This window comes from Aquarana catesbeiana, linkage group LG02, assembly GCF_042186555.1.
Source record: "Aquarana catesbeiana isolate 2022-GZ linkage group LG02, ASM4218655v1, whole genome shotgun sequence".
NCBI lineage: Eukaryota > Metazoa > Chordata > Amphibia > Anura > Ranidae > Aquarana > Aquarana catesbeiana.
Window position 1 is genome coordinate 61247889 of NC_133325.1, and position 23163 is coordinate 61271051.

Consider the following 23163-nt stretch of genomic DNA (forward strand, 5'->3'; position numbering starts at 1 on the left):
TTCCTGTGTGATCGGCGGGCACGCAGGAACACTGTCTGGATAAAGGGGGCCTTGAGAGCTAAGGAAGTCCTCCTCTTCCTGCCTCTGTTCTGCCTCAAGTGCCCTGTCCATTATTCCACGCAGCGTGTGCTCCAACAGGTGGACAAGGGGGACAGTGTCACTGATGCAAGCACTGTCACTGCTCACCATCCTCGTGGCCTCCTCGAATGGTGACAGGACAGTGCATGCATCCCTGATCATGGCCCACTGGCGTGGGGAAAAAAAACCAAGCTCCCCTGACCCTGTCCTGGTGCCATAGTCGCACAGGTACTCATTGATGGCCCTCTGCTGCGTGTGCAGCCGCTGCAGCATGGCCAACGTTGAGTTCCACCTGGTGGGCATGTCACAGATTAGGCGGTTCTTGGGCAGGTTAAACTCCTTTTGGAGGTCCGTCAGCCGAGCACTGGCATTATATGACCGGCGGAAATGCACACAGACTTTCCTGGCCTGCCTCAGGACATCCTGTAAGCCCGGGTACCTGCCCAAGAACCGCTGCACCACCAAGTTAAGGACGTGAGCCAAACAGGGCACATGGGTCATTTGTCCCTGTCGGAGGGCAGAGAGGAGGTTGGTGCCATTGTCGCAAACCACCATTCCTGCCTTAAGTTGGCGTGGCGTCAACCACCTCTGAACCTGCCCCTGCAGAGCTGACAGAACCTCTGCCCCAGTGTGGCTCCTGTCCCCCAAGCACACCAGCTCAAGCACCGCATGGCATCTTTTGGCCTGCGTACTTGCGTAGCCCCTTGAACGCCTACGGAGCACCGCTGGTTCCGAGGAAGAGGCCATGGAGGAAGAAGAAGAGGAGGGGGTGGAGGAGAGAGGTGTGTCACAATCAGCATTTTGGAGGCGTGGTGGCGGAACAACCTCCAACACTACTGCACCTTGTCCTGCATCCTTCCCAGCTGCCAGCAGAGTCACCCAATGCGCCGTGAAACTTAGGTAACGTCCCTGTCCATGCCTGCTGGACCATGAGTCAGCGGTAATATGCACCTTACCGCTGACCGCCCTGTCCAGCGAGGCATGGACATTGCCTTCCACATGCCGGTAGAGAGCCGGAATCGCCTTCCGTGAGAAAAAGTGGCATTTGGGTACCTGCCACTGAGGAACCGCACATTCCACAAACTCATGGAAGGGGGCAGAGTCTACCAACTGAAAAGGCAGCAGTTGAAGTGCTAGCAATTTTGCCAAGCTAGCATTCAACCGCTGGGCATGTGGATGGCTGGGAGCAAACTTCTTTCGGCGGTGCAGCAGCTGGGGCAGGGAAATTTGCCTGGTACAATCTGACGTCGGTGTACCAAAAGCAGATTGCCCACAAGTACTTGGCTGTGACACACCTAATTCTACACCTTCATTCCTCTCACTGCAGGTCTCAGAGAGGACTGAAGGTCTAGTGGGGTTGGAAATCTCAGCTGATGAGGAGCAAGGAGAGATCCTCTTTGTTCTTTGGTGTGGGTCTTTTAGATACGCTTGCCAACGAACTGCATGGCAGGTCAACATATGTCTGGTCAAGCATGTGGTACCCAAGCGGGAGATGTTTTGGCCACGCGAGATACGCTTGAGACATATGTTGTAAATAGCAGCGGTGCGATCTGATGCACTCGTCTCAAAAAAGGCCCACACCAAAGAACTTTTTGAATAACGCGCAGAGACTGCAGCGCCCTGCACATGTGGAGCTTTGGGGTGTGATGCAGTCAATGTGCTGCCCTTAGGCTGGCCCCTGGAGGGCATCCTGCCTCGTTGGTGATGTGCCGCCGCCTCCTCCTCCTCCTCCTCCTCCTCTCTCCTATCAGGCACCCACGTTGAGTCAGTGACCTCATCATCCCCTCCCTCCTCATCACTGGAGCAAACCTGGCAGTATGCTGCAGCAGGGGGAGCATGACTGCCAGATTGCTGTCCTTCTTGGGCACCCCCTCTGTCCGTGCTCATGTTACTGCCTTCATCGAGCTCAGTATCGTCATCAGAGCCTTCCAAACGCTGGGCATCCTCCTGGAGCATGTACCCAACACTGTGGTCAAACAGTTCGAGGGAATCCTCATGAGGACATGGTGGAGCTAGGGAAGGAGTCACTGATGACATTGAGCTGAGGGAAGAGGCCGCTGCTTTGCCAGACAAAGCACCCTGGGCATGGGTGAGAGAGGATGAGGAGGATGAGGACGGCTTGGTCATCCACTCGACCAAGTCTTCCGCATGTTGCGGCTCAACACGGCCAGCTGCCGAAAAAAAGGCCAAGCGTGTCCCATGGCCACGTGCTGATGAGGATGCACCGTCTCCACGACCAGCACTAGACACAGAGCCTGCTTGCCCTCTCTTATTGGCTTGTGACTGTCTGCCTCTCCTTCTTGGCCTTCCAGACATACTAATGGCCTGTAGCTGCACTAAGCTGGGATAGAACACCTGTAATTTTCTTCAGGTAGCTTTATATACTGTAACCAGACAAGCCTGCCTGTCAGTAGGAAGATAACAGGAACGGATCTAGCTGAACACTGTGAGCAGGACGCACTGTACTAAATGTAAATAGTCTAGCTGCCTGACCGTGGTACTAATAGGATCAAATAGAACACCTGTAATTTTCTTCAGGTAGCTTTATATACTGTAACCAGACAAGCCTGCCTGTCAGTAGGAAGATAACAGGAACGGATCTAGCTGTACACTGTGAGCAGGACGCACTGTACTAAATGTAAATAGTCTAGCTGCCTGACCGTGGTACTAATAGGATCAAATAGAACACCTGTAATTTTCTTCAGGTAGCTTTATATACTGTAACCAGACAAGCCTGCCTGTCAGTAGGAAGATAACAGGAACGGATCTAGCTGAATACTGTGAGCAGGACGCACTGTACTAAATGTAAATAGTCTAGCTGCCTGACCGTGGTACTAATAGGATCAAATAGAACACCTGTAATTTTCTTCAGGTAGCTTTATATACTGTAACCAGACAAGCCTGCCTGTCAGTAGGAAGATAACAGGAACGGATCTAGCTGAACACTGTGAGCAGGACGCACTGCACTAAATGTAAATAGTCTAGAAGATAACAGGAACGGATCTAGCTGAACACTGTGAGCAGGACGCACTGCACTAAATGTAAATAGTCTAGAAGATAACAGGAACGGATCTAGCTGAACAGTGTGAGCAGGACGCACTGCACTAAATGTAAATAGTCTAGAAGATAACAGGAACGGATCTAGCTGAACACTGTGAGCAGGACGCACTGCACTAAATGTAAATAGTCTAGAAGATAACAGGAACGGATCTAGCTGAACACTGTGAGCAGGACGCACTGCACTAAATGTAAATAGCAGGAACGGATCTAGCTGAACACTGTGAGCAGGACGCACTGCACTAAATGTAAATAGTCTAGAAGATAACAGGAACGGATCTAGCTGAACACTGTGAGCAGGACGCACTGCACTAAATGTAAATAGCAGGAACGGCTCTAGCTGAACACTGTGAGCAGGACGCACTGCACTAAATGTAAATAGCAGGAACGGATCTAGCTGAACACTGTGAGCAGGACGCACTGCACTAAATGTAAATAACAGGAACGGATCTAGCTGAACACTGTGAGCAGGACGCACTGCACTAAATGTAAATAGTCTAGAAGATAACAGGAACGGATCTAGCTGAACACTGTGAGCAGGACGCACTGCACTAAATGTAAATAGCAGGAACGGATCTAGCTGAACACTGTGAGCAGGACGCACTGCACTAAATGTAAATAGCAGGAACGGATCTAGCTGAACACTGTGAGCAGGACGCACTGCACTAAATGTAAATAGCAGGAACGGATCTAGCTGAACACTGTGAGCAGGACGCACTGCACTAAATGTAAATAACAGGAACGGATCTAGCTGAACACTGTGAGCAGGACGCACTGCACTAAATGTAAATAGCAGGAACGGATCTAGCTGAACACTGTGAGCAGGACGCACTGCACTAAATGTAAATAGCAGGAACGGATCTAGCTGAACACTGTGAGCAGGACGCACTGCACTAAATGTAAATTGCAGGAACGGATCTAGCTGAACACTGTGAGCAGGACGCACTGCACTAAATGTAAATAGTCTAGAAGATAACAGGAACGGATCTAGCTGAACACTGTGAGCAGGACGCACTGCACTAAATGTAAATAGCAGGAACGGATCTAGCTGAACACTGTGAGCAGGACTCACTGCATTAAATGTAAATAGTCTAGATAGAAGATAACAGGAACGGATCTAGCTAAACTGAATACAGTGTATATATATATATATGCAACACCTGGGATGCATATATATACACAATACACTGTAAGTGCAGCTAACTGACTGACTGTTCTGCTTAATCTATCTAACTCAAATCAAATGACACTGTCTCTCTCTCTCTCTATCTCTCAGCACACCGGAACACACACTACACAGGGCCGCCGTGCAGGCGGCCTTATATAGTGTGGGGTGTGTACTAAATCCCCTGAGCCATAATTGGCCAAAGCCACCCTGGCTTTGGCCAATTACAGCTCTCTCTACTGACGGCGCTGTGATTGGCCAAGCATGCGGGTCATAGTGCATGCTTGGCCAATCATCAGCCAGCAATGCACTGCGATGCCGCAGTGAATTATGGGCCGTGACGCGCCACACGAATTTAGCGCGAACGGCCCATATCGTTCGCAATTCGGCGAACGGGCGAACAGCCGATGTTCGAGTCGAACATGGGTTCGACTCGAACATGAAGCTCATCCCTACTGTAGAATGATACAAGTCACAAAAAGGACTTTATTACCGCTTTAATAAAACAGTGAGAAACATGAACGGCAATAAAACAAAGTCCCACAGTGACTCTCTGTATTAATCAAAAAGTGTCCCAGAGTGCACACTGTGATTATACCCCTGGATGTGGATACATGTATGTGTTTTCTGAGTGGGGTACCCCTGGAAGGTGATATACAATGCCTTGAAAAAGTATTCATACCCCTTTAAATGTTCCACATTGTGTTACAACCAAAAACATAAATGTATTTTATTGGGATTTTATGTGATAGACCAACACAAAGTGGCACATAATTGTGAAGTGGAAGGAAAATGATAAATGGCTTTCAATTTTTTTACAAATAAATATGTGAAAAGTGTGGCATGCATTTGTATTCAGCCCCCCTGAGTCAATAGTTTGTAAAACCACCTTTCGCTGCAATTACAGCTGCAAGTCTTTTTGGGGATGTCTCTACCAGCTTTGCACATCTAGAGAGTGAAATTTATGCCCATTCTTCTTTGCAAAAATGCTCAAGCTCTGTCAGACTGGATGGAGAGCGTCTGTGAACAGCAATTTTCAAGTCTTGCCACAGATTCTCAATTGGATTTAGGTCTGGACTTTGACTGGGCCATTCTAACACATGAATATGCTTTGATCTAAACCATTCCATTGTAGCTCTGGCTGTACTGTATGTTTAGGGTCATTGTCCTGCTGGAAGATGAACCTCCACCCCAGTCTCAGGCCTTTTGCAGACAGGTTTTCTTCTAAGATTGCCCTGTATTTGGCTCCATCTGTCTTCCCATCAACTCTGACCAGCTTCCCTGTCCCTGCTGAAGAAAAGCATCCCCACAACATGATGCTGCTGCCACCACCATGTTTCACGGTGGGGATGGTGTGTTCAAGGTAATGTGCTGTGTTACTTTTCTGCCACACATAGCGTTTTGCTTTTAGGCCAAAAAGTAAAATTTTGGTCTCATCTGACCAGAGCACCTTCTTTCCACATGTTTTCTGTGTCCCCCTCAGGGCTCCTCGCAAACTGCAAAGGGACTTCTTATGGCTTTCTTTCAACAATGGCTTTCTTCTTGCCACTCTTCCATAAAGGCCAGATTTGTGGAGTGCACGGCTAATAGTTGTCCTGTGGACAGATTCTCCCACCTGAGCTGTGGATCTCTGCAGCTCCTCCAGAGTTACCATCATGGGCCTCTTGGCTGCTTCTCTGATTAATGCTCTCCTTGCAGCCTGTCACTTTAGGTGGATGGTAGGTTTGCAGTTGTACCATACTCTTTCCATTTTCGGACGATTGATTGAACAGTGCTCCGTGAGATGTTCAAAGCTTGAGATATTTTTTTATAACCTAACCCTGCTTTAAACTCCTTCACAACTTTATCCCTGACCTGTCTGGTGTGTTCCTTGGCCTTCATGATGCTGTTTGTTCACTAAGGTTCTCTAACAAACCTCTGAGAGCTTCAAAGCACAGCTGTATTTATACTGAGAAGAGATTGCAAACAAGTGGACTCTGTTTATTAATTAGGTGACTTCTAAAGGCAATTGGTTTCACTAGATTTTAGTTAGGGGTATCAGAGTAAAGGGGGCTGAATACAAATGCATGCCACACACTTCAGATATTTATTTGTAAACATTTTTTTAAAATCATTTATCATTTTCCTTTTCACTTCACAATTATGTGCCACGTTGTGTTGGTCTATTACATAAAATCCCAATAAAATATATTTATATTTTTAGTATTTAAGATGACAAATCGTGGAAAATTTCAAGGGGTATGAATACTTTTTCAAGGCACTGTATAGTACCTGGCACCTAATTTGCAATCTTAAGCATCCACTATTGGGGCCCATCTGTACAGTGGTGCATGTATTATCTCTCTAACTGCTTCCTACTTCTAAGTGGACGTTCCTGAACTTCTCCCGTTCCTTTCTACTCAGAAGGAGTAAGATCGCGTGGCTACGTGCCTGCGTAGCCACGCGACTCCAATGCGCTTGTGTCACCCAGACACGGCACATCTCGGATTGGCAGGAGGGCTCTGTGATTGGCCCTCCTGATCACATGATGGCTGTCCAATGACAGCCATCATGTGCTGTAAACAGAGAGCCGGTTGCTAGGCAATCGGCTCTCCTTCTCACACAGAGCTTGTCAGTGAGGAGAAGGAGAGCAGGTCTCTTCAGCCAGCTGGTGATCAGTGTGTATGAGCTGCTTTTTTTCAGCTTTTTACACACTGATCACCAGGTTAGTGTCCCCAAAACAGTGTCCCAAGCAATAAAAACACCTGCCCCACATATGTCCCAGTAAAATCATCTGTTCCAGTGATCATCTGCACATATCTGTCCGTGATTATCTGCGCACATCTGTCCGTGATCACACAAACCAATTATTATACACTTATCAGGATTTTTTTTACCAAAGACACATGTAGCAGAATACATTTTGACCTAAATTTATGACAAAATTTGATTTTATTAGAGTTCTTTTAAAACAGAAAGTAGAAAATATATTTTTTTTCAAAGTTTTTGCTCTTTTTTCGCTTAGATCGCAAAAAATAAAAAAATAAAGTGGTATTCGCCAGACACTCCTTGTTCATATTGCCAATTTGGCCACATGCTTCAAATAAATTCCCAAACCAAGTGGTGAACAAATACCACCAAAAGAAAGCTCTATTTGTGTGAACAAAACGATAAAACTTTAATTCGGGTACAGTGCAGCATGACTACGCAATTGTGATTCAAAGTGCGAGAGCACAGAAAACTGAAAATTGGTCTGGGATGAAAGGGGGTGAAATTTCCCAGTGTTGAAGTGGTTAAACTTCAGGCAGTGAACAAACTTTGAGTAGGCCAGGCAAAGGGCTGCTAGGCAAATTGGACACGTTCCTACTGGTATTAAACTACTGATAGTAATGGGATAACAATTAATTAATTTATTACATATAATAAAGACACACATAAATCACATTAAAATGGTTTGAATAAACAATGTACAAATACTCAAAGGTTTCCCCTTTGAAAAGAGATCTCATAGATTAATCAATCCTCTACTAGTTTCACGGTACAAACACTGCTTCGTCAGGAGGATAAATGATCAGATAATACCTCCCCTTCTTCTCCTATATCATTTTTGGATGATGGTGCTATTTTATGCCTAGGTTTAAACCTTGTTACTTGAGGCTATACTCAAAAACTCTCAGTAATGGGATAACCACAGTTGATTCTGCTTACCAATCTGGTCACACAACTAATCTTGTCCTGAACATTGTCCCCAGGGACCCGACCCCTTGGTGGCTCAGTCCTCTCCAGCTCTGATCCTTAGTAGCTCTGTCTCTGTACCCCAGCAGAGGCCTCTCCAGCTCCTGTCCTCAGTGGCTCTGTCTCTGGCCTCTGCACACCAGCACAGTGTAGGCACATCCAGTGTAGGCACATACAGGTACAGCTGTTGGTCTGTCCTGCTTCAGGTCCCTACACACAAGAAACAGCTGTGGCACCAATCTGTCCAGCTCCACTCCCACAAAAGACCCAGACCTCTCCGGCACTGCTCTCCTCCTCTTGCTGCATGGTGTTTTGTGCCGTTGTTTATAGGCTAAACAAAACATTAAAAATTGCAGATGGATCCAGGCAGGTCCAGTATATGTAGGGCCAGCCGAAGAGGAGTAGTGACACACCTCACAGTGTATAGGTGGTGCCCCCTAGAACATGATAAGCTACAATAAAAAGTGGGAAGGAACCCGCTATTGTTCTATATAGGGGACACACTGCGATTTCTCCTCAATTTTCTTTATTACCTATCATTATACAAAAATGTATGTGCTGGACACAGGACTCTAGTTCTCAGATTTATTCCACCTTTTTGGCCAAGAAAGTGGACACGCTTGACCCGACTCGTGTCTATATGTCAAGTTTCAAAAATACAGCTCATACAGTGTACATATAATTTCAGCATATTGCATCACAAGCGAACAGGCGGTACACTTCATTCACATTCTAACCTTTTAAAAATCAACCTAAAATCAACCTACGCACGCTAAACCAGACAAGTTCTGCAAAACATATATATTTTTAAACCTTATGCAAAACTTTCGTTTTCCCTGCACAAAAAGAGGAATAACTCAGCAGGTTTCTGTATGGGAGGAGGAGTGAGTAAGTCCAGTGTCTTTAACCACAACCTGTCACAAGTAGTTTCAACATGAAATACAAGAAATATGATTCTTAGCTGAAATTCTAAATCAGTCTTACTACACACATAACTATGGCCATATAAACTGACCCTTGTTGCCACTTCAACACAACAGGAATTAAAAATTACAACATTGTCATTAAAACACCTGCCAGGTCTCATCCATGCCATCACGCAGACCAATAGCTTAGTAGACAAACTGTACAAAAACATAATGAATCATTAGGGTCAGAGTGAGAACCTGGAAAAATACCCTATTGTTGTGTTAGCCTGTACACGGCCATACAAGTCAACAGTTAACATCCAGGCTCACTATTTCACCTGTAATAATAAATCAAGCACTAAATAATACAGTTTGGATATTGATCAAGTATGTTCCCTCCACTTGTCCTCTGAAAATGTCAGAATGGAGGCAGAATGAACGTTTTAGCGGTGCTTTACTGCTGTTTAAGCAGTGTTTTTGTGCTGCTTTTCGGTCACTAGTGGGGCACTTTTAACCCCAAAAAAGGGTTAAACTCCCATTTTGTGGCACTTACAATGCGCTTTTAAGGCGCTTTGAAAGCGCTGCCCAATTATTCCGATGGGCAGGGGCATTTTGGGAGCGCTGTATACAGGTACAGCTGTGTGAAAAGGCACACTGGAATGAATGAGAGGTGGTTAGACCTCTTTCACACTGGGGCAGTTTTCAGGCGCTTTAGTGCTAGAAATAGTCTCTGCTAAGCACCTGAAAACCGCCTCTCATTCTCTCATTCATTCCAGTGTGACTTTTCAAAAAAAGTGTCTCAAAAGCACCGCTTAAACAGCAGTAAAGCACCACTAAAACGAGCGGAGCTTCACCTCAAACTGAAGTGTGAAAGGGGTCTTAGCAGAGGCTATTTCTTGCGCTAAAGTGCCTGAAAACCGCCCCAGTGTGAAAGGGGTCTTAATGTGCAGGCCGTGGTAAGTCCACAAATGGCAGGACGCTAATTGGGTAACCCACAGCTGACAGTTCGAATGGTCTGATGGTGTAATAAGTGAAACCAAGTATAGTATAGCCAACTGTATCAATCAGTGCAGCAGACGAATAATGGCCAAAGGCAATGGCAGCATATGATCTAATTGCAGTTCAATAGTGAAAAAGTAAAGAAAATAATTAGCAAGCTAATTACAAACCGCGCTCCTATTAAAGTGCAAGTGCAAAATCACTCTATATAAAAACAAAATATTCTGAGAACAGAATCATGAAAATGGTGAGATAATGTCAGTGATAATGTCTATCAACTGAGTGTAACATAAATCATCATAGTGAAAATGCTAAATGGTGAAAATAATCAAAATAATCAAAATGTACAAGGTGGGAAATGAAAAATTAATTAAAGGAAAAGTCCACAAATGATTGTGTTAGAAAAATATAATGAATCAATCTTGAATCAAAATGTTCAAATAATGAAAAGCAGAACCTTACTTGGGTTCAGCAAAGCATCGGATAACAATATTCAGTCACCATCACCAGCCACACAGCCTACTCACCAGATGGAGGTGACTCCAATGACAGGAGTCAAACACGCTTTGGGAACAACCAACAGAGCTTCTCCCGGTCACGGCTAAGTGCAGATGCTGGAACTCAGGTGCTGTAACTCAGGTGTCTTGATTAGTGCTAAGGCTACTTGGATGCATGCAACCGGAACACCCAAGGTAGGTCACAGAGACCGTGGATGTTAGGAATGTGGAGAGAATGGATAAAAAACTCCCATGGTGAAGTAAGCCAAAATATTTAATAGGCTAAAAAGGCTTAAAACCACATTACCCACATATGGGTTCATGTGGGCAAACAAACAAAAAAACAGGAAAAACCAAATACGAGCGGAAATGGCGTGTCACGTTCGTTTACGTCCGACCGGTTTCGTCAGTACATTCTGACGTCATCAGGGATCGTACGAACGGGCACACCGCCTCCTTAAATACACATCACCATTAAAGGCATCCAATCCGGTGACATCTCATCTAACAGAGACTTGAGCCAGAATTTTAATGGACTGCCATCTTGTGGCCAAAAAGCAAAATGCAATGAAAAATTGTTAAAGATTTACAACGACATCTAAACTGCCATCTTGTGGATAGATGTCAGATTGCACAATCAAGTCAAATGTCAATGATTGAAGTTAAAGTAAAATGAAAAAATGAAAAAATATTTAGATTAAAAATATTTAGAATTAAAATTAAAAATTAGAAATTAAAAAAAAAAAATTATATACGATTTTTAATTAAAAAGATTTTTATTAAAAAAGATTTTTAATAAAAAAGGAATACAAAGAGATGAAACCGAAATGGACAGTCCTTTCACAACCTGAAAGGACAGGAAACCAAATGCTCAGTAGTTAGACAGATGGCAATTTAAATCAATATCGACATTGATACCTGCCGGAGTAAGTGTGTCCAATCGGTAAATCCATTCCGTTTCATTTTTTGATATTCTCTGAACCATATTTCCTCCCCTCCAATCAGCATCCAGCTTGTGAATACCAAAAAATCTGGCCAAGCTAGGATCCTGTTGGTGGTAGATTCTGAAATGGTTATAGAGGCTGTGCTTGGGAAAACCGTTTTTGATATTTGTAAGGTGTTCATTAATACGTGTGCAGAGATTTCTTTTCGTACGCCCAACGTACTGTAACCCACATGGGCAAACAATAAGGTACGTGACAAAGCTGGACTTGCAGGTGATAAACTTGTCTATTTTATATTTTTTACCTGTGCTAAAAGATGTGAAGTGTTCCACTTTCCTCACATTATTTCTAGTCAGTTTGCAGGTTTTGCACTTCCTACAGTAGAAGAATCCTTTTACATCCAAGAAAGTGGGGGCCCTCTTGGGAGGATTTAAAACATTCGGGGCTATTTTGTTCCGTAGATTCGGTGCACGCCGATAAATAAACCTAGGACGTTCTGGTAGGAACCGGCCAATGTTTTAGAAAGATTTTTTCGACACTTTTGTAGTCCCTATTGAAGCTAGTTAAAAAAGGATCATAATCCAGTTCGCATTTCTCTTTGTGTTATCTTTCAAAAGTTGGTCCCTATCCATCTGTAAAATTAGTGAATGAGTAGCCCTGAGGTCTTTTTCGCGATACCCTTTTTCTTTGAATCTATCAACTAGTAAGTTAGATTGAGACATGTAATCTGACGTAGAGTCACAATTACGTCTAATCCTTAATAGTTGACCCTTAGGGATCCCTTTCAACCAGTTAGGGTGGTGACAGCTGGCCGTGGCTATGTAACTGTTTCTATCAGTACCCTTGAAATGGGTTTTTGTCTGGATTCTACCATTGTTCTTATATAGAATTAGGTCAAGAAAGCTAATTTCATTTGTACTCCAATTACCTGTGAAACTAAGGACATAGCAATTGTGATTGATGTTACTGAGGAACGACTCTAGGGCCTCCACTGTACCATTCCACAGAATCACAATATCAACTATGTACCTTTTATACAGGCAGATCTCAGGGGCGTGGGTTCCAAATATGCTGTGGTCCTCCCAGAGGCTCAGGAGTATATTGGCCACACTGGGAGCATACTTGGCCCCCATAGCCACACCCTTACTCTGCCTGTAACAAGACCCCTCATGCCAGAAATAGTTGTTAGACATGGCCAACTCCAAGATCTCGATCAAGAAATCTTTCTGACAAATTATAGGGAGTCTAGGCGCATCAGGGACTAAATATCTAGCTTCTTTCTTATTGAGGATTCCTAACTCTTTAGCTTTGCGTATACTATCCTTCACTGACATTTTAAGTTTTTTTGTAGGGTCACCTTTAATTTTTTGTAAGTTACGGTATCACTTACCAGTCTATTAAGTTCTTTCATATAGTCATCTCTGTTTAAGACCACTATTCCCCCCTCCTTTATCCGCTTGCCGAATGGCGATATTTTTCTTTTTTTCTAACGCCTCTATACCTTTTTGTATGTTACCCTTCTTTTTTCCCTCTTTTAGTTTTGATGAGTCTAATATCTTTCTCAACCATACTTTTGAATGTCTCAAGGAAATGGTTAGATGACTTTTTGGGGTTGAAAACAGACTGATTCCTCAATCCGCTATGCTGGTATTCTGATTCCATAGGTTGGGTATTAAGAACTCGTTTCTCTGCAAAATGTTTTTTGATATTGAGTTTACGTACAAATTTCTCAGTATCAATGAACACCTCAAATTTGTTTAGTCCTTTATCCGGGGCGTATTTAAGACCTAGCTCAAGTACTTTGAGTTCATGAAGAGTAAAGGACTCATTACTTAAGTTGAAAATACCTTGGCCGACTACTCTCTCTTTCTTTTTATTCTTCCTTCATCCCCTTGTTCCACTGCATTGTTTCTTTGGGGGTCCTGGGTGGGCCACACAGGTGGTTCCCATTGTTGCCAATGGGAATTCATCTGACCCCCATACCGAATCTCTGGCGGTGGATTGTGCCAGGATGGGTTGGGTGATCCGCTCCTCCCTCGCCCTCTCCAATTCCCCCTCTGGCCGGAGTAACCTCTGTTCTGATTCCAGCCCCCCGGAGTGATGGATTTCCATGTCCTCTCCTGCGAAAACCCCTATATGGGAGCCCCCTCTCCGTGGGTCATCTTCTTGGTATAGTGGCTGAAACCTATTGTACATGGGGATGCCTTGGCCTCCGTAGTAACCATCATCATAATAACCAGAGTTAGAGTTGGGGGCGGGGTAAATCGGGTAACTGGAGTGGCTGGAGCCCCTGGGAGCAGTGCCTCCTCTTCTGTGGGTTGCATCTCGGGTGGGGGGACCGGGCTTAGGCCCCTGGTTACCAACACCCGGGGTGGAACCAAGAGGAGCACTGGGAGGCTGAGTGTTTTTTCCTGTTTTTTTGTTTGTGTGTTTGCCCACATGAAACCATATGTAGGTAATGTGGTTTTAAGCCTTTTTAGCCTATTAAATATTTTGGCTCACCATGGGAGTTTTTTATCCATTCTCTCCACATTCCTAACATCCACGGTCTCTGTGACCTACCTTGGGAATTCCGGTTGCATGCATCCAAGTAGCCTTAGCGCTAATCAAGACACCTGAGTTCCAGCACCTGAGTTCCAGCATCTGCACTTAGCCGTGACCGGGAGAAGCTCTGTTGGTTGTTCCCAAAGCGTGTTTGACTCCTGTCATGGGAGTCACCTCCATCTGGTGAGTAGGCTGTGTGGCTGGTGATGGTGACTGAATATTGTTATCCGTAGCTTTGCTGAACCCAAGGAAGATTTGCCCAGAAGCTTAATTTACCCAGAAGTTCTGCTTTTCATTATTTGAACATTTTGATTCAAGATTGATTTATTATATTTTTCTAACACAATCATTTGTGGACTTTTCCTTTAATTAATTTTTCATTTCCCACCTTGTACATTTTGATTATTTTGATTATTTTCACCATTTAGCATTTTCACTATGATGATTTATGTTACACTCAGTTGGTAGACATTATCACTGACATTATCTCACCATTTTCATGATTCTGTTCTCAGAATATTTTGTTTTTATATAGAGTGATTTTGCACTTGCACTGTAATAGGAGGGCGGTTTGTAATTAGCTTGCTAATTATTTTCCTGCCTTTTCATCATTATAACGTGCTGCTCCCCAATTAATCTATTTAATTTTCCATATGCGCGAGTAGGTAGTTGTTACCATTTTTCAATAGTGAAAAAGTGTCTACAGCCTTGATGGTGCCTTAAAGTGAAACTTTACCCATAACATCTTGATGAAAAGTAATGTTCTTTAGCAAGGAACATACATTAATAAATCTACCAAAATATTCAGTCACCATCACCAGCCACACAGCCTACTCACCAGATGGAGGTGACTCCCATGACAGGAGTCAAACACGCTTTGTGTACTGTAAATTGCCTCCAGCATTGCTTATATTTCTTCTTGCTGGAGGCTGCCATTTTGCTGAAGCCCAAAGCCCCAGCTCTAAATCATAAAGGAGAACTAAACCCATCAATTTACCGGTTTTAAAAAAATGTTTGATTTGATTGTGTCCTCAACCAAACTGTCAAACCATCAAATGGCTGTTGTCCTAACTGATCTCATGTGCAGAACCATGGCAGTTGCAGTTCAAACAGAAGCAGCTTCCTTGGCTGTAAAGGGTACTAGGTTTAATTCTGCTTTAAGGCTGTCAGCAGATAGGTCTCTACAATCTCAGCAGTGCCTAAAAATGGAGAGCAATTGAGCATGTGCAGAGCAGGGTGAGACAGTGTATTACTGGATTTTAAACAGTATAGGCACATATTTTAATGTTTTACATAGTGATATCTGCGAAAGGGGCCAGCCTGAAGTGCTCTAGCAGGACTAAAGTTCCAGTTTAACTTTAAAAGGCAAGTGTTGGCAGAAAGTGACATAACCGTGTCAGCCACCATGTCAATTACAGGCACTATGCAGCTTATAGTTGTGACTAGTAGCCATGTGCAATAAATCTGCATAGGCTATGGGTAACCCTCTAGTCGAGAAGTCTATCCACGTAGGGAGTACACACAATCACCAATTCAGCTTGATGCCTAGGTCAAAGGCTTGTCAGATCTCCCCTGGTAAGTGAACTTCAAATAGATATGTATGTCTGTTAAGTTACGTTGTTGCTCAATAGATACCACTCACCCTTTCCCAGGTTCTCACTCTTGGCCCCATTGATTGATTATGTTTTTGTACAGTTTGTCTACTAAGCTATTGGTCTGAGTGATGGTGTGGATAAGACTTGGGGGGGTGTTTTAATGACAACGTTGTCAGTTTTAATTCCTGTTGTGTCACTAACCTTTTGCACATACATTTTGTATATTGATTGTTAATAAAAATATTCGGAGGAGAGACCACAGTTTGTCCCCTATATAGAACAATAGTGGGTTCTTTCCCAATTTTTATTGTCCGTGTTGTAATTTTTAGCCTCATTAGCCTCCCATGTAGTGGGGCACAGGGGTGCCGCCCCCCTAATCCATGCGCCCGACCCCTAATCTACATGCAGTGCGCCGGACGCATGGATTTCAATGGGGATTTTTTTTCTGAAACACAATTAGAGCCCGAGGCTCTAATTGGCTTCAGAAAGGGTGTGCTCGGGGGGAACAGAGCACTGCTCCCCGAGCCCACTCAGTTGTGTGATATTAGCGAATTCATATTCACTAATGTCTTCCTGTTTATCCTCCCCCAGTCCTAAGACCTGATTGACCGAGAGTCCTAAGTCCTGATTGCCAGGAGGAGAAGCGACCACTGGAACTCAGGAGGAGACGCCGCAGGGGGAAGCCGTGACCTGGATGGGGTAAATGCAGTGATCGATCGAGCGACAGGGGGGGGGTAGAGGGGAAGCGGAGATCAATCGATCAAGTGCTGGGGGTGGTTGGCTGGCTGGCTGGGGGCCATGGGCTGCTCTCCCAAGAAAATTGAGCACCAGCCGCCACTGCTCCCATGTGCAAAACTCCTCCAGGACTGCCTATCCCGGTGTCCTTAGTGACTGCATTGTCATCTGTTCTGTTCCCCCTATTTACATACCACACTGAAGAGGGGGGAGGGGAATGACACGTTGGCAGAGAATTACATGCAGCTCCACCTCTCCACAATCCCAACACACTGAAGAGAAAGCTGCTCCTGGTGAGCACATTAGCCATTCATCCACAGCTGAGGTTACGTGAAACGCGTCAACTTGCATGGTCTGATGTCTTTTGCATTAAGGATCAATAAATGTAAAGTGTTGCAGCGAATTCTGGATTTCTTTTGATTGTATATCTACAGCCGATCAGATCACAGCCGCTTTGTCACTGTACAGGGGCTGGGGGAGAAAAAAGTCCACAGCCGCACACACAAGAACCCCTCCTGCCGGGTACCCAGCTACACGGCTTTCCACTTGTTCTTAATGTAGAGAAGGTATCTCCTGAATGAGCCCTGCATGATGTCTAAATGGTGAAATATCTTTAATCTGGGCCAACTGCCCAACATATCTTATTAATATTGTCCCAGGGGGTAAAATGCCCTCATGCATCCCAGCTCTCCCCTGAGCAGGACCAAGCCTTAAAATGTACAGTTTGTGATAACTTACCTTCTTTTGTGTACCTCTTCTGGTCACCTCTGGATATTTGTAGCTAAATTCAGCACTGTCCTGCACTAAACATTATCCTTATTCTCCAAAGTAATCCATACACATTCACTACTTAATGGCCCTGTATTTTTTTTTCCTGAAAATATCATGTATCCATTAATAAGCTAATTGAGACTTAATCTAACTCTCTTCTTTGGTGATCCTGCAGCTCCTCGGTGGCTGAACCTATGTCCAACACTCCTTTCATGGATGGAAGTTTGGATGGTGACTCCGAAACAGAAGCAGTGGTCTCTACAGTTTATATTCTGCCCCCAGAAGCTTTCGAAAACACAGAGAAGACTGAACGTGGGACTGCAGTCATAACTCATAAGGTATCAGTTGAAAAGTTAATGTAGTAAGTACATAGACAGTCCATCAAGTGATATACTTTTCGATAAGATGGGACGATAAAGTGCACTGTGCATTATGGTGGACCAATAGGCCACATTCACATGTACGAATGGGCTCAACCCCAGCAGGGGGTTTTACGGCAATTAACTGTGGGAGGCAGCCCCATTTTAAGCAATGGGAGGCTGTGGGCTCCTGCTTGGATGTAATCGCTATTCTAGCAATCATCTGTGACTGCCTGTGTCCAGGAATGATCACTCGCAGGTGATCGCTGCATGAACAATTATATCAGAAGGGTTGCGATAAATGTGGGAGCCTGTAGCCTCTCATTGCTTTCAATTGGGCTGCCTTCCACAGCTAATCGCCAGGAATTCCTGCTGGGTTTCTCGCATATAATCTGTGTCAGGCTAATTCACAGGTGTGAAGTGGCCAATTCTAAAATGTTAATGTAGCAAGGTCCCAGGTCCCCTTTAGTCTAATGAGAACCTCCAGAGCCAGGGACAGCTGACATCCTTCTGTATAGAGTAGGTTGCAAGCAGTGGCGTCGCTAGGGGGTGGCTATTGGGGCTATAGCCCCGAATCTGGGATCCCTAGCGCCGGGTGTCTTAGCTGGTGCAGCCTTTGAGTAAAATGAAAGGGTAGTCAGCAGCAGTGAGAGTGGTATTTTACCTTCTGTGTGATCTGACCAGAGCGGCACCGCCCTCTGCACTGTTACCGGCAGACTGCGGAGTGATATGCCTGAGGGCAGCAGCTGCCTCCAGAGTCACACTGGGATTATGCCTGAGGGCAGCAGAACAGAAGAATGGCCCCTCTCTCTCTCTCTCTATTGTAAGGGCAGTCTCTCTGTGTTATATATGTTTATATATATATATATATATATATATATATATATATATATATATATATATATATATACAGTAAATGTTATATACATGCGTATGCCCGCCCAAGGGTATGACTTCCTTTACTTCGCTGCTATGGGCTCTAGCCCCAAATCTTTTTTAGACCTAGAAACGCCCCTGGTTGCAAGGCATAGTGCATATGTAGGCTCACTGCCTCCTATAGCAACAGTCGTATAACAGTTTCTAACACAATTTGTAACAAACTTCTTTACTCTCTTTACTGTCACTCCTTGTAGATCTTCACTCCACTGAGCTCCCAGCCTCTCTCACTAGACTGACTGATCCACTGCCACTGGATCTCCTGAGCTCCTCCAATCTTCACTCTCAATATCTTCCTCAAGCGTCACTCCAGCTTCCCTGCTGGGTCCCTAGATTGGTACCCCAGATACTTCTCAAGTGTAACCCCACTGGCCTGCTTGGTCCCTGGCTTGGCGCACAAAGCTGCTCTTCAAGCGTCACCTCCGCTGGCTGGGTCCCTGGCTTGACACCCGCTGAAGTTTCCAGATTGTTCACCGCCCCCGGTTGGTGAGAATACTGCTCCGGTAATTGCGTCAGCTACTCACTGTGGTACCTGGTAATAAGGTGGTTGGTCCCTTAGTGGTGACAGCTTCCCCTTTACCTCCGACCATGAGAGGTTCTCCGGCCGGCAGAACCGTCACTTCTGGTTGGACTACAAGCCGCAGTCCCAACCCTACGCTGCTCTCTTGCTTCTGGATAGGCCCTCAGACAGCCTAGCAGCCAGATTGCCCCGGGATAGGCCTCAGGCTCTGGCCTAGCAGCCTGGGTAGCACAACACACGTCCACTCAGACAGCCGTCCAGGTGGCACAGACCCCTATCACCTGACCTCACCCAAATATATAGGTTCTCCCAACAGGCCAAGGGATTTAAGAAAACCCCTGCCCATTGGCTGAGTTACCCCATATACTCCTAATCTGTCCTTGCTTTGCCCTTGTCTTATCTAATGTCGCCAGGTACCCGGCCACCTAGTGGCAGAAGAAAGAAGTGCAGCAATTCTAGACTTAACGTGAAATCAGTTGATCCCTGACAATTAGCCAAGGCAACTATACCTGGCAGGTAAATTTAAGAGCAACCCTGCCTCAACATCAGGGTGCTACATTAACATAAAGCTATGTATGCTGTCTTGTGGAGGGGGGATACATAAAAAGTGATAAAAGGACTTTTCTTTGAGAAATTGTTGCATAAGGATCCCTCCAGGGCTGTTCACTTACCAAAAAACCTAGACAATTGGTCTTGTGATGTATGGGGAAGGGATGTATCATAGGTTTAGATTGGCTGCTCAGGAGAATTTTTTTTCATTTTTGCACACATGTAAAAATCTGCATTTTTGGTCATGGTGATTCTTTCTGCCTTCCATGTGCCATAATGATCCTTCCTGCCTTCCATGTGCCATAGTAATCCTTCCTGCCTTCTATAGTGAGTCATATTCTGGCCGCTCAGGAGCATTTTTTTATTTAATTTTTGCACACTTGATGATAGTTACAATTGTTTATGTTGCACAATATTTGTGTGAATGTTTATCAATTGCATATTTAAAAAAAAAAAAAAAATTTAGAAAAAAAAAAAATTAAATTAATTTGTCATAATTCAGCCTGCAGTTTTCCTGCCTGTGTATTCTTACCTCCTTGCTGCAGTGTCCTCTCAGTCCTCTGATTCCTTTCATATGTGTTGTTGACTTCTGCGTTTACCTATGGGCATCGCCTGCTTATCTCTGGGATAATATTTATTTTCCCTTCCATCATTTCCTGGCCCGCCTCCCAGTTTGTTTCCCTATATATTCATGCTTAGTCAAGGCTGCGTTTCCTGAGCAACATCACAGTTCTCTGAGCCCCTGTCTGCTTACTACTTTGTGTATGATCCTGTCTGATTACCCATGTTCCGATCCTCTACTGTCTGTGCTTTCCTGCTGCCTGCTTGTTTCCTGGTTTTCACTTCAGACTTCTGCTGTTGTATTCTGCACCTGCTAAGTGGTTTCTGCATTTTTAGCTGGGCGTAGCTGGGGGGCCGCAACCTGATTCCAGCTTGCTGCAAGCCTATCCCCACCATCAGGGGCCCTGTTGAAGAAGCAAGCTGGGACTTAGACTCCGTGCCCTGAGGAACCCCGAGTTGGCAAACTACAAGGCCCACTATCACAGACTCCTGATTGAATTTTAGTGCAAACACACACATTATAATATCCAATATTTTGGTAAAATATAAAAGATGGGCTTGCATTGAATAAATAGAAACCAAACATGTCAAATCTTAAAATTGGGTGAGCCTGTGATATTGCAAAAAAGAAAACCTACAGTACCCAAAAATCTCCGTAGGTGACGCTTTAAAAGTTTTGCATTAACTGTGAGCCCTGGCACTAGAATTGTTGCTTTTACTCTGACATTCGTGATGATACCTCACATTTTTTTTTTTAAGTAACAGTTTAAAAATAAAAACAAATTGTATAAAATTAATAATTTAAACAAATTGAAGTGCCACCGGATGCTAGCGCGCAAAGGCGAATGCAAGCGTCGATCCAGAATGCACGCAAACTGTGATCATCCCACACATGTGAGGTATCACCACGAATGTTAGATCATGGGCAGTAATTCTAGCACTAGATCTCTAAAGTGGTAACCTGTAAATGCTTTTAAAGCATTGCCTATGGATAGTAAAATTTATGTCGTCTGTCGCAGACATGTTTGGTCTCTGTTTACTCGGCGTGACATCATCTTCAGTATTTTACAAAAAAAATGGGTTATGTATTGTGTTTTTTTGCATTACAATTTTAAAAAGTGTATTTTTACATTTTTTTCCCCAAAAACTGCGTTGTAAACAATTGCAAATTCCACCAATTTATTCTCTGCTTTTAAAAAAAATATATACTGTTTGGGGGTTCTAAACAAACAAAAAGTGCCAGAAAGTGCCTGGTCTTCAGCTGGTTAATTTTATTGCTATCAGGACAGGTGATCATACCCCCATGTGCAGCAGCGCCCTGTCCGTACGGGGCACTGCCCCCCTAATCCATGCTCCCGGACCCTAATTTACATGCAGGGCGCTGGACACATGGATTCCAATGCGGGTATTATTTTTTTAGAAGCACGTGATTAGAGCCTGAGGCTCTAATTGGCTTCAAAAAAGGGTGGGCTCCCAGTTGTGTGACAATAGTGAATTAAAGCGACTATAGTCTTCCTGATTCTTCTCCTGGCCAATCCCGGCTCAGGAAGCGGGTCCTGAGACCCGATTGGCTGAGAGGAGAAGCGATCCTATTGGCCACCGAGGAGGAGGAGACACGGGAAGCCGCGCCACCGTGAAGCCGAGGAAGAATGAGACGTAGGGTGAAGCCACGCCCCCCCCCCAAAAAAAATATATCACCAGCTGCCACTGCCCATGTGACAGCATTGGGCAGGTGACAGATGCTCTTTATGGAGACATTGGTGTCTCCCTTGCCCTCCAAAGCGTTTAACTGAGCAGACTCCTGCTCACAGTTAGATGCTCCCTTGGCTCTACCTGCCAGTGAATGGAAGCTCTGAAACTGGAAGCGACAACATCTTTGTTGCTTCTAGTTTTATTCAGTGAAGAGGAAATCAAAGAACATTCCTTGGTTGCCTTCCTCTCTTCATCCTGAAGTGACTGGGGTTGGTCCCGGGCTTCCGGTGAGATCAGGAAAACCCAGGAACCACGCACGCAAGGGGGTGGGGGGGCGTATACAGCCGGATCACTTTCACTTTCCAGCTGGCAGCCGGCTGAAAAAACAGCACAATCATTTGCTTAACGGTTCACTCTTTGGACGTACTATGTCCAAAGAGTCCAAAGAGCTGAGCTAGTTAATTACACTGGATTTTGTACGTTGAGAGTTTTGGAGTTTTGAGCTTCAAGCCACAAAATGCCCAGGTGTGAATGGGGCCTAATGCAGGCCATACGTGGATCAAATTCGCAACAAATTTTCTTTCAAAACTCAGAAATTTTGTGCGTTTTGTGATCCGATGGTGCCACCATTAATTTCGAAATTTGATCAACCAAGCCTTCAATTTCACCTCATGTTGCTACAGAAAAGAAATGTTGTGGCCGGGAATCTTCTTTTCTTTCCAGGTCACCGCTCATGTGCATTTCTTTTTTCAATTATATTTCTCGCACAATTCTCCCATCATAGATTAGAAATTAGTTTGTTTTTCCAAAAATGTCCAACTTGCCCAATAACTCAAGTTTGATGGCCGCACAAAAATCGGTCGTTGCTGCAGCCTACTAGTGATGCAAAATTCGAACAAAGAATTCTAAGTTACGGTTTTTAAAAAAAAACTTGTTTGAAATTTGACCCATAAATGGCCGGCTTTTGGGAGATTTCTTCCCAATTTTGCTCTTGCGACAGGTGATCTCCAGAACAGGAAGTGATGGAAACATAGACAACAACAAAAATCCTAACAAAAGTTTTAACCCTTGCTCATCCTATTAAAAAAAAAAAAAAGGTTTTGCTGGAGGTCTAGCTTTATACTTTTTAAGATTAGAGGAGTTTATCCACTTTCAGAAAGAGTGAAAACCCCCAATACTACCCCCCCCCCCCGACCCTCCCCATCCACACACCTTAATTAGAGCTATTATCGTAATTGCCAGAACACGGGTATTTCTTTTTTAACCTGGAATATCCCTTAGCTTGTTATCTTCAGCTTGATGATCTGCATAATGAGCTCTGTTCAGTATTGCACCTAAAGGCAAAAAATACACCATGCTTCTCCTATTTAAGCAGATAAAGTACTTTTATTCCATAAGCATTCCCGTGCATAGTAATAATGCTCTTAAAATAAATTCTGACCTTCGAATGCCTTTAAATTGGTCTCCATGGAAATATATATTTTGGATATACTGAGAATATAATTTCTTGAAGGGAAGCATAAGCTTTAAAGTGATTGT

At 44.3% G+C, this 23163-nt stretch overlaps 1 protein-coding gene across 2 annotated transcripts in view; it reads left to right on the forward strand.

Annotated features, from left to right (window-relative positions):
- The window catches only part of LOC141126915 (cyclic nucleotide-binding domain-containing protein 2-like), a 553939-nt gene that overhangs the window by 63417 nt on the left and 467359 nt on the right, over positions 1–23163 (forward strand). For both annotated transcript variants that reach the window (XM_073612976.1, XM_073612977.1), the window contains exon 2: positions 17183–17345. In XM_073612976.1, the coding sequence (XP_073469077.1) occupies positions 17183–17345 (163 nt within the window). The remainder of the gene's footprint in view (positions 1–17182; positions 17346–23163) is intronic.